The sequence below is a fragment of the Zea mays genome, chromosome 8, assembly GCF_902167145.1.
Source record: "Zea mays cultivar B73 chromosome 8, Zm-B73-REFERENCE-NAM-5.0, whole genome shotgun sequence".
Classification (NCBI taxonomy): Eukaryota; Viridiplantae; Streptophyta; class Magnoliopsida; order Poales; family Poaceae; genus Zea; species Zea mays.
Genome location: NC_050103.1, coordinates 19,464,420 through 19,477,119, shown reverse-complemented (window position 1 = coordinate 19,477,119; position 12,700 = coordinate 19,464,420). Strand labels below are relative to the sequence as shown.

Below are 12,700 nucleotides of genomic sequence, written 5' to 3'. Positions count from 1 at the left end.
GTTGCCCTAGTGCTATTTGCTGAAAGAAATTGAAAGCTATGTTACGAGGATATATTAGAAAATATGTGCTCCAATTATAGTAGAGGCTCACGAGGATCTAATTACCTGCATCATCTCCTGTTGTCGTGCAAATTGAGCAGCCCAGTACTCTTGTTGTTGCTTGTTATACTCCTCCTGCCGCCTCAAAGCTTCCTGCATCCGGATCAGCTCGGCGTTTCCTTGGGTACTAGAGCGAGGACCACGGCTAGACGACCTCGATGGACGAGACCTTTCAGGCCTCACCTGAGTCGAGTCGATAACACTACCAAACATGGGGTAACTAGAAAAAATAGAAAGAAGTTAAACACGCAACACATCATGTTAGAAAAGATCAAATCGACGAATTAATAATAGCAAACTCACCGTCCATGAGGTTTTCCGCCTCCACTAGCATACACAACCTGAGGATCGATAGGCTGATTCATCCAATCATAGTCTTGCCCATGCTCCGACATCATGGAAGCACCATATGAGGCCTGACAAATAATAAACAATGCAGTTATATTTTTCTCGACTCTTAGAATAGAAGTGCATTGTAACTAGTTGCGAAAGTCTCACCACACGCTCAGCAGCTGACTGAGAACACAACTGTTCTGGATTTGTAGGATCCGACCCCCTGTGACCTCTAAGGTAAACTTGAACATCACTCGGCGTAACACCAGAACTAGCTTCCTACAGGCAAGAGAAAATAACATAAACACATAGAAGATTCATGATATGCACGACCATAAATTACACTTACCATGCGCTTTGCCAAACGAACGTGGCCATCACCACCATATCTGTGGTGAACATCATGCCCACGATTTGAGCTGTTTCTCATTGAAACACCTTTAAATCCATCTGTTGCCCAATATTTGCATACAGCCCGCCAACCAGCCTCATTTGATGCCATCCATGGCACCGAGTCTGAAAACTTTATTTCGATCCAATGTATTGTTAGTACTAACACTTGGACATGAATTAGGATAAAAACAATTTACCTCAAGATATTCTTCTTCGGTTAAGTATTTGTTTGATGCCTCACTTTTGGAACGTGGCCGACGTCCTTCCTGCCTTAATATGTAATCAGAAGTGACCTGGATCCGAGCATAATACATCTGATCCCTAACCAAGGTAGTCGCGCTCTTGTTAAAAACGATCCGTGCACGATCGTTCATACTTCCATCTTCAGGCAACTTGTAACGTTTCTGAAAAAAACAAGAAACAAGATTTTTAGCACATTGTATAGTTGAATCAATTCAAGTTGGGCTAGAGAACATACCCAGAACTCATGCCACACAGCACCTTGGGCATTCCTATGTTCCGCATTGAACGCGAGCCCGTACTGATCCCAAGACATACAAGGCACCTCAACGCCTTTCTCCATCACTACACCAGGCCAGAGATATTTGCATATACTTCCCAAAACTTTATTCACCTGTGTGCGACGTCCTTGACCTTGAAAAGATGCATCAATCCAAGACCTGCAACCACATTGTACAAAAGAAGCATTAACAAATTTCATATAATGCATGAACAAATATTTAACATTAGAATCAACTCACTCGTCGCCACACGGTACGATCAAAATCTTATCCTCCTCACGAGCAGGAACTTTAGGAGGAGGCACCCAATGTGTTTTCCTCGACTTCCGTGCCCGAGAAGACCCTCCACCACTAGAAGCTCCAGCATCACTGCTAGGCCATGAGTCCCATCCGCCTGCTGACCATCCACCCTCAAACTGACCACCACCGGAAGACCACCCATCTCCACCTCCACCTCCAGCATCATCTTCCTGCTCATAGTCTGCATCGGCCGCATCGTAATCGGCCGCATCCTCACCCCTTGCCTCCTCCTCTCGAGTCTCGTTAACATCCTGCACATGAAACACTTTAATCATTAGATTCATATAAACATTACTATATTGAAATAAAATAATAATTTAGAGTAATCACACCTGTCCATGCATATCAGGTGGAAGATGTTCCATCAAAGCCTGTCGTCTGTTGCTCGAGAGCGACTCGGTACCCTGGAACAGACACTCCTGTGCTTTGCTTCTTCCTGAAGAAGAAGAAGAGCCCTTCGTCATGCCCTTCACAAAATTCTTCAACTTTCGAGCCGCCATCCTGCATATTGAAAATTATATTAGTATAACAATAAAGAGATAACAACATAGTATAACAATAAATTAAATTTTACTAGCAAAATCCTGCATATCGAATATTTCTAGCTTCACTAGCAAAATCCGAATCAAAATCATCAAGCGCCTTCCACGCATCACTATCAGATGGGTGCATCATAACTTGAGGGTTCTCGCGGTCACGTTCTTTGTGCCATCTCATCTGCTTAGCGGTGTTTTTTGAGAGAAACAACCGTTTTACACGAGGCGTGAGAGGCATGTAACGAAGTTGCTTCTTTGCTACTTCTGTTGTCAATTTATCTCCATCTTCATTTACGACCTCAACGAACCTTGATTTGCTGCATCTCAAACATTTGTCTAATTTTTCATTTTCCTTCCAGAAAAGCATACAGTTATCTGGACAAACATCAATTTTTTGATACTCCATACCTAAGCCAGAGAGTAACTTTCTTGACTGATACACGTCTTTGGGCATTTTGTGATCTGGTGGTAATACGTCGCTAATCAAATTCAAAAGTTCATTTAAGCAGTTGATGGAGAATGCGAACTTAGACTTGATAGCCATAAGTCGCGTCACAAAAGCAAGAATGGTTACTCTCGTGTGTTCGTGCAACGGCTCTTCTGCTGCCTTGAGAAGTTCAAAGAATTTTTTAACTTCCGGCGGTTGAGGATCCTCAGGATTATCTGGAAACACTAAATCGGGATCCTCTCTTAAATCCTGAACCATCTCCTCCATTCGGTCTAAATCCGGGTCAAAATCGTCTTGACCTTCTGGAGCATATCCACGGGGAAGCTCCTCACCATGATGCACCCAAACTTCATAATTTGGCACGTAGCCATTTTTGCAAAGATGACCAGACATCTCTTTCTTGGTTTGACGTTGATAATTTTTGCAAACACTGCATGGGCACCACACTCGACCATTTCTTGACGAAGAAAAAACACGATTGATAAAATCTTCGGTTTTCTGTATCCACTCAAGCGAAGGATCATTTTTTCGCCAGCCTTCATACATCCAGCGACGACTATCACCCATCGTTCGACTAATTAAAGATCAAGACAAGTTCATTAATTTCTAGATATATTATGAGCCGGTGGTCCTACAATTATAGGAAAGGATAGGTCCTAAACCCACCTAAGGGTGAACGACATATCACAGATTTATGATAAGTCAATGAGTTTGAACGAAATTTCGGCAGCATAACCCTGTTGTTCTCCATTGCACGCCCGTAATGGTGCAACGGAGAACAAGAGGGTTATGCTGTCGAAATCTCGCTCAAACTCATTGACTAATCATAAATCATATTTGATATGTCGTTCACTCTAAGGCTGTCCAAAAAGGGACAATTTCGGTACAACACACTACTTTATTAAGCAATGTGTTGGACCGAAACGGGTGACGCATAAGTTTAAACCTATTTTAGTATAGTATCGCATTATACTACAACATCACATCAAATTATACTACAGCATCACATTATACTACAACATGACATTAATAAAGTTAAAAATTACCTGAATTGCCCACAGGAGTGACGACTGGCGACCGGTGTGAAGCTGCGTGCGCGCGCTCACGTGCGGCCACGTTCGGGCCCGTGCGAACGGCCACGTGCGCGCGCTCACGTGACAAGACTCGACGACGGCCTCGGGCTTGGGGACGGCTGCGGCCTCGGGTAACGCGGCGGCCAAGGCGGGGAGGTCCCGGCGGCCACGGGCGGCGCTGGCCAGGGGCGGGGAGGCCGCGGCGTCCACCGCGGCGCTCTGGCCAGGGGCGGCGGCGGCGGCTCTGGCGCGCGAGCCCCCCGGGCGGCGGCGGCCACGGGCGGCGCTGTCCAAGGGTCTGGCGAGCCCCCCGGGCGGCGGTGCGCGGCTCTGGCGACCCGCCGGTGCACACCTTCCCGCACCACGAGTTCGCCGAGATCCCCGACGTCTCCGACACGGCGGCGCTCTACGGCGCGCAGGAGCTGCAGTACCGCTCCTTCTGCTTCGACCCGGACCGGCTGGAGCGCGTCCGCGGGCTGACGCTTGCCGACGGCGCCCTCGGCCGCTGCACCACCTTCGAGGCGCTGTCGGGGCTCGTGTGGCGTCTCTGGCGTCTCCGGCGAGCCTCCGGGGCGGCGGCGGCGCGCTGTGCGGGCGGCGGCGCGGACGCGGGCGGCGGCGCGGACGTGGGTGTGCGGGCGGCGGCGCGGACGTCGACGAGGGACGTGGGCGCGCTGTGCGGGCGACGGCGGCGGACGGGCGGCGGCGGCGCGGTGGGTGTGCGGGCGCGCGGCTGTGCGGGCGTGTGTGCGTTGTGTGCGTCCGTGCGCGGGGTAACGGACGACGTTAGGGAAATTGAATTATTTCCGACGGCTGGCCGAAGGCCGTCGGAAATAAGGCTATTTCCGACGGTACCCTAAGAACCGTCGGAAACAGTGTAAGCCGTCGGAAACTGGTCGTTTTCCTGTAGTGAATCAACACACATATGTTTAGACCACAATGTATGTATGTATGTATGTAAGCCTGTATATTCCTTTTCAAAGTCAGATTTGAATATGTCAAATATGAAAAATGAAATCCATGCATTCATCCTACAAATATGAAAAAGGAAGGTAAGCCCATGCGTTTGTGAGAGAGAGAGAGAGAGAGAGAACTTGATGCCTTTTGTTTCGAAAGGAGGAAGATGTCGGCCAGAGGACCGTGGCACTTCAGCAGTTCCGTGCATTGCATTTGTATCCATCTCCTCGGCAACGCAACAGCCAACAGCAACAGGCAACACAGACAAGAGAGAACAACAGAAAGGCAAAGGCCAACACGAACACTGCGACAGCCCAGAGGCAGGTAGAACGTTACGCTACAGAGTCCGTCGCCACAGGCGGAAACGGCACCCTACTTTCATGTGGTCAGGCGGCCCAGCCGTTCGGAGCTGCACCTGGACCTGGGCATCTCACTGACATCTTGCGCCAGGGCCAGGTGGCATGAGGCCAGCTAGGAAAGAAGCCAGCACGGCAGCACCACACGTGCATTGGCGGCCCTGGCCAGACCAGACCCTGACCTCCCTCTGATGGCTGATGCTGAGTTGTTTGAGCTGTGACCACAACCAGCAGCGGCGGCAGCGGCGCGCTCTCCTCACCGCTTGCGTCACCGGCGTCCTCTCCCCAGTATAAATAGGCGGCAGGCCGCTCGCCCGCTCCCACATCTCTTCACGGCCACATCATCACTCGCTCGGCGCCATAGCCATCGGCCTCACTAGCTGTCTAGCTAGCTTCCAGCCGCAGCAGCTTGTCGTGCAGATAGGCCACTCGCTGGGGTACGGTTGTAAGGTTGTTGTTCCGTGACTCTCGCACAATGCCGGCCATGGTGGTGGAGGAGGATCTCATCAGAGGGGCGGCGCCCGAGCCGGAGCCGGAGCCGCACCTCCTGGTGGTGACCTTCCCGGCGCAGGGCCACATCAACCCGGCGCGCCACCTCGCGCGGCGCCTGCTGCGCGCCACGGGGGCGCGGGTCACCGTCTCCACGGCCGTGTCCGCGCTCCGCAAGATGTTCCCGGGCGAGCAGGCGGGCGCGGAGGGCCACCGCGACGCCGCGGGGGTGTGGTACGTGCCCTACTCCGACGGCTACGACGACGGCTTCGACCGCGACGCGCACGACGCCACGCACTACATGGAGCAGATCAAGCTCGTGGGCGCCGCCACGTTGGGGGCCGTCCTCGACCGCCTCCACGGCGTGGGCCGCCCCGTCACGCTCGTCGTGTACACGCTGCTGCTGTCGTGGGTGGCCGACGTGGCGCGCGCCCGCTCCGTGCCCGCCGCGCTCTACTGGATCCAGCCGGCCACCGTTCTCGCCGTGTACCTCCACTTCTTCCGCGCCACGGACGGCGTCGACCGGGCCATCGCCGCGGCGGGCGGCGACCCGTGGGCGAGCGTCCGGTTCCCGGGCCTCCCGCCGCTCCGCGTCCGCGACCTGCCGTCGTTCATCGTCTCCACCCCCGAGAACGACCCCTACGCGTTCGTCGCCGACGCGTTCCGCGAGCTCGTCGAGACGCTGGGCCGCGAGGACAAGCCCAGCGTGCTCGCCAACACGTTCGACGCGGTGGAGCCCGAGGCGGCGGCGTCGCTGCGGGAGGCTGGCGTGGACGTGGTCCCCGTCGGCCCCGTCGTCTCCTTCCTCGACGACGCGGCGGCAGGGGCCGGCGGCGCCAAGAACGGAGGCAACAACAACGACCTGTTCAAGCAGGACGGCGAGGGCTACCTCGACTGGCTGGACGCGCAGGCGCCGGGCTCCGTGGTGTACATCTCGTTCGGGAGCCTGTCGGTGATGAGCAAGCGGCAGATCGAGGAGGTGGCGCGGGGGATGGCCGAGAGCGGCCGCCCGTTCCTGTGGGTGCTGCGGGAGGACAACCGCAGCAGCGAGGGCGCCGGCGCCGGCGCCGCGCCGCTGGCCGACTGGGAGGGGGAGCGCGGCATGGTGGTGGGGTGGTGCGACCAGGTGCGGGTGCTGTCGCACCCGGCCGTGGGCTGCTTCGTCACGCACTGCGGGTGGAACTCCACGCTGGAGAGCATGGCGTGCGGCGTCCCTGTCGTGTGCGTGCCGCAGTGGACGGACCAAGGCACCAACGCGTGGCTGGTGGAGCGGATCGGCACCGGCGTCAGGGCCGCCGTCAGCGACAAGGACGGCGTGCTGGAGGCCGACGAGCTGCGGCGGTGCCTCGACTTCGCCACCTCCGAGATGGTGCGCGCCAAGGCCGCCGTGTGGAGGGAGAAGGCGCGCGCCGCCGCGTCGGAAGGCGGCTCGTCGGAGATGAACCTCAGGGCGTTCGTCGCGAAGCAGATCGCCGGCGGCAAGAACTAGGCCTGGCCGTCTCGCTAGACCTCGCGCGCGTCGTCGCATCGCATGCATCATTGGCTTTTCCCCCACAAGGCCACAACAGCTAGCTGGCATTAGATAGTGCTATGCTATACAAGGCGTAGGATATGGTCATATGGAAATCTACGACTGTACGTACATTGTTGCTGCTGCTGGATTTGGTTCGATTGGAATTAATTACTAAACGTCTGTTATTTTTACCAAATATATATATCGATGTACATGCATATTCATGAAGTGTTTTTTTCTTTAAAATCATTGTTCTTCGTCAAACTCATGGTCATGGTATATGACATTCAAATACTGCTAGCTGGTCTCTCAGATCCTCTATCACGTCCACTATTTCATCTCATATTTAAAACTTTACTAAACAGTCTCAAATAATATCATATACAATTATATTTCTCTATTTTATCCTATCTATATTGAAAACAGTCCACTCGCTGTCATGTCATGTCGGCCGTTGGCTGCGCTCTCGCCTACATTTTCAATTTCCTCTAGAATTTCCTACGAGTAAGGCTATTCCTATTGCACAGTTTCAAAATCATGTAATATATGTAGAAAGACATCTTATTAAAAAAGAAAAGGAATAGTAGTGTTGAACGGAGGGATGAGGAAGGATAAAGAGGGATGAGATGAGATCATTCTAACTTTACCCGCGTTTGGATTGGAGGTCCAAAATGAGGGTCAAGGAATATTCTTCAAAAATGGTGGATGAGGTTCATTCCTTAAAAAATAAGGGACATGGTCAGCTCAAGGTTGATCACGTTCCATCCCTCGTTGACACCGAACCATGCAAACACTTGTTGTTTTAGATAAGGTTTGAGTCAAACTACAAATAACAATTTTATTTTGTAGTTTTGAAACATAATGTTTATATACACCAATTTCTCTTAACAAGTATTTTTTATAAATGTATTAAGACTTTATCTATATTTTAACAAAAAACATTAGTCAAAGTTATATTTTGGAGACAGTGTCGCTATCCTAAACGACAACTACACCGGAGAGAGTACCACTTTGGCACGAGATCATATGCACGAAAATCTGAACCATCTAAGTGGCCCACAATTAATACTCTTATACACATCTATCATTCATTGCCTTGTGGAAACTACAAAATAACATATGATACTATACACTGGGACAATAGTATTGTATGATGTGGCAACTTTAGATATTGTGACAAGAAACAATTGATTGAGAATTGCCTAATTAGTACTATACGTTTCTAAAGATTTGTTTTACGATTTCAGGACCACATTAAGGATTCCTTTCAGGTTCAAAACCTTAAACATTTTCTCCGAGATTTTATGTTCCAAACAGTGCCTTAAGTTATAGGCTACTTAATCAGTTAAAACAACTTCTACTCCACACACACATGGGTCCAAGATGAAAGCTACTTATTATCCCATCATTTTCTTTGATTGTAGGCAGCTTGAAGACAACTTTTGCCAATTGCTGTGGCCCACAGAGATCTCCAGGTTTGAGTGTGACACGAGGCTTATCGCTAAACATGACCCTTTTTTTCTTTCGGAAAAGGAAATGTGGTTACTTGTATACACTAGTATGCACGTATCTCTCTCTCTATGTAAGTGTACGCACATGTACTTGGACTTGTTTGGACGTGTCCCAATAACTTGGTCGACATGTTCTTTTTCGCATTGACGGCGGTTGACGGTGGTTGACGGTTCCAAGGACACGCGCCGATGCAAGTCGACGATTGGAATGAAGTAGCACACACAGAGGTGTAATAGAAGAGGTGAGACTAGATGCGTTGGTTGCTATTAGGTGACAACACCCATAGGTATTTATAGAAGAAAACCACATTCGATTCTAATAAAAATGCACACCATGTAAGGATTCACATCACATAAGGATCTATTGATCCAATCCACACCAGATAAATGTGTCGATGATTCTTATCAGATAAGGACTGTACAATAAACTTATCATATTAGTACTCTGCCATAAGCGGCAAAACAAAACTACAAAAAGTAAGCTGCAGGCGTGCAAGGCTTGGAACCCGAATTCGGCAGACCATTTACGCGCATGTCGTGTACCCACGTCCTTCGCCTCACCCGACTCGATGAGGCGAACATGGGCATGTGTTCTCTTCTACCCGTAATACCTAAATTTGTAAATCATGTGATAAGAGAATAATTTCTTTATCTTTATGTGTGAGTTATATCTATTTACCATCACATGTGAACGCTACAATTACAAACAAGTAATTAACAAAAGACATTGAATTGATTTATGCATCATGTTGAGTTTTACATGATTGCGCATCTGTGGATAATGAAATAAAAAAATGTTAATAGTAATGAGTTAATGGGTCCATAGAATCTAAACACTAATTAGAAAAACAAAACCATAAAAATAGAGAAGGAAAGAAAGAGATATTATACAATACAAAATAAAAATTTATAATTAAAATAACTCCATCACATTGTGATATAATCAAATTTAATAGTTAGCGGAAGTACAACCTCGCCACAAAGATGAATTTAAAATTTTTATTGAAATTTGAATTTGAAATGGAAAGAAAAGAAATAGGAGAAATAAAATGGGAAAAGAAAAAGAGTTAATGTGCCCTTGGGCCGTTTTCCCTCACTTCGGCCCACCTAACCTCCCCTTTTACCTCGCGCGGACCTGTTCCACTTCTTTCGCGGCCTGGTGTGCGCTGGCGGGTGGGCTCCATTGGCCAGTCACCAGTCGTTGCCCACGCGCTGACAGAAGCTGCGTCACGGGGCCCACTTGTCATCCGCGAGTTAGAGATCGTCAACCTCGGGCCGTAACAGCTTGATCGATTCCCTCGCGTGGCTGTCGGGATGAACTCCGCGCCGCGAGATTCAAGCCAGCGGACTCGGACTCCTTGGTTCAGGCTTTAAACCGCGTGCACCGCCTTCCTGGTGCCCGTGCGTGTGGCACCAACACCGAGGGTCCGCTATCGCCGTCGCGGTGAGAAAACATAATCGGATAGGTTCTAGCCACCATGGAAACTGCGCTACCAGTGTCCTCGGGATCTCGTTGGCTAAACTGGGTGCCTCACTGAGTCCCCGGGGATGTGCCCGTGGTACCGTCACAAGGAATCAGGGCCTATATGGTCGAAATAGTGCGGCAATGGGTGGCTGACCATCACGGAGTTGGGTCTTGCCGTGGTCTGGGTGCGCCACATCACCATCTCTGGTAAGATCCTACTAACCGAATCATAGTAGACTTCTCGTGGTTTTTCGCCCAAGCGTGTAGAGTATGGAGGTGTGGGGAGAGTTCGGGTGTTCGGCAGCCATGGCGCCGCCGCATGGATGGGTGCGCCGCCGTGGGTGTCCATCGGGAGGTGGAAGGCAATTTCGTGGCCACAAGATCCCTGGGGAACGGCTAGGATTAGTCTACTAGTACCAGTTCGACTGGGTGACCGGGACCGTCGATCGGTGTATGCATGGTGAAGATTAGATCGCGCCTTCATTAAATTGTGAGCGTTGATCTTTGATCTAACGGGTGCAATTGCGTACCGGTTCGGAGTTGGAAAGATTTAATCTGGGCCGTCCAAACCTAATCCGAAGGCCAGAAACAAATGATACCCTTTCGCTGTGACCACTTTGCAAAATAGACCCCCTAGTATAGGAAAATCAACCCGGTATCCTGCATATAGCGCTCTGTGTCTAGGGATTCTTATGGATTAGCCCCTGTGCTTCCTGGTATTGGTGCGCGCAGTCCAGAAATTAAATAAAACAAGAAAAATAGAGTTAGAAATTGATTTTGAGTATAAAAAAATTGTAAAACTTGTATAAATCATATTTAATTCATATCTTGTCCAAATCGACCCATTTCAGTTCCTATAAATCTGTAAGATTATTGTTTATCACTTAGTAACATTGTTTTAGCGTGAAACCCTTAGTAAATTTGATCACTTAATTAATCTCGTACCGAACACATAAATACTTCAGAAAATCATAACTTCGTCGTTCTAATTTCGATTTGATCCGTTCTAGTTGCATTACTCTCACAATAATATTTATTATAATCTAGTAATTTTGTTTGGTCATGAAATATAGGTTAAAATGTTGCACTTAGTCCATTATATACTTAACCACATGGATCTTCGGAAAACCATAACTCAGTAATCGTAACTCCGATTTTAGTAGTCCTCGACCCCGCGATCTCGTTACGACGCGTAGATCATTATTATTCAGTTTGTTCTTATGTTTGGTGTGATGTTAATTTTATCTATACCATATTTGTTTGTATTGCTACGACTAGCGTGAGAACACATATCACCTGAAGAGCAAGTTGGTACCTGGAATCTCAAGTCCCAGGCAAGTTGTGTCCTTGATTCGCTTTTGTTACCCAATAATGTTCCTTATAATCATTTACCATGCATAGGTTTAATTTTAATGGGGCCAATAGGTTACCCTAGATTGTTTATCCATTTTACCATGATTACCCCTGAATCATATGGGTAGTTGTGCTATTGCTTTATATGGTTTGGGGTTAATATTTTATTATATCCATGTTCCAGTTATTTTGTTATTCTATTTATGTTCATGTAATACTCAAAGTTGTATACCAAGATTAATAGAGAGATATCCTCAATTTTATGTGTCTCATTTGCATCATAAAAAGAGCATACTCAAAATTTAGGGATTAATCAAAACAAATGATTCTAAAATAAAATAAAGTGCATCTTGTTGGAGTTTTATATGTTTGTGCATTAAATAAAAAAATAAGAATAAGAATAATAATAAGATAATGATTCTAAGGTTGGATTAAACCCTAGATTGAAAATTGGGATTTGAAAAATAAAAGAAGACAAATGATATAAAAATATAAGTAATATAATTAAATTTACAAGATTAGTACTTTAAGGTCACACTATAATTTGAGAATGAAATTTTCACAATGTTTAAAGTTAAATTCGAATTCAAATTGATCTTGAAAATAGATAAAAGAAAATGGAGGTAAAAAGAAAAAGAAAAGCAAATCTAACCTAGTTGGGCCGCCCACCTCATTTCGGCCCAATGCCTCCTCACCGCTGCACAGTCCACTCGGAGGATGGCGCCGACACGCGGGCCCCTCCCATCAGCCGCGCTTGCGCCTCCGCGTGCAACGATCTCAGGTGACCGACAAGTGGGACCCACACCGCAGTTGTCCCCCTCGTGCCGCGCCGCGCTCACTGCTGGTGGGTCTCTTGCGTCAGTCGGTACCGCTGCGCTCGCGCTGCCCGGTTCGGCTTACAGGTGGGCCCCTTTGACCAGGGCCTCCCTCAACAACCATGCCGGTCTTCCTGCACGGACCGCGCTCGCCTCGCGCTGACGCTCGCCGGTGATCTCGGCGTCCGTGCAACGACCGCGGGGCGTTACTGGGGTATAAGTACGTGGCCTCTGACTCCCTCCTCACCTTTCCCCTCGACTCTTCCCTCTGCGCCGTCACCAGAAAGCCTGCGCGCGGCGCAAGATCCAGCCACTGCTCGAAATCGGCGTTCCTCGGCCCCATTCGCCTCGTGGAAGCTCCGGGTGGTCGCGGAAGCGCAACGGAAGCGTGGTGAGCAAAGGCGTTGCGTCTGTGGGCGTTCGGCGCGGGTGAAATTCCTCGTCGGAGTTGGTGCTCCGCCGCAAACTCGGATAGCACCGTGGTCGGGGTTCAGTGCTGCGTATCTACCGGTGAGAACGCTACCTCATTTCTTGCCTT

The 12,700-nt window shown here is 49.2% G+C and overlaps 1 protein-coding gene across 1 annotated transcript; it reads left to right on the top strand.

Annotated features, from left to right (window-relative positions):
- The first annotated feature begins 5,355 nt into the window (after nt 1-5,355).
- LOC100272780 (uncharacterized) lies at nt 5,356-7,244 on the top strand. The gene has a single exon (NM_001147233.2). The coding sequence runs from the start codon at nt 5,492-5,494 to the stop codon at nt 6,992-6,994; it is 1,503 nt and encodes a 500-aa protein (NP_001140705.2). The 5' UTR covers nt 5,356-5,491; the 3' UTR covers nt 6,995-7,244.
- The last annotated feature ends 5,456 nt before the right edge of the window (nt 7,245-12,700 follow it).

Excerpts from the sequence above, each read along its gene's own strand:
- LOC100272780 (NM_001147233.2), top strand. The coding sequence starts at position 5,492 with ATGCCGGCCATGGTGGTGGAGGAGGATCTCATCAGAGGGGCGGCGCCC.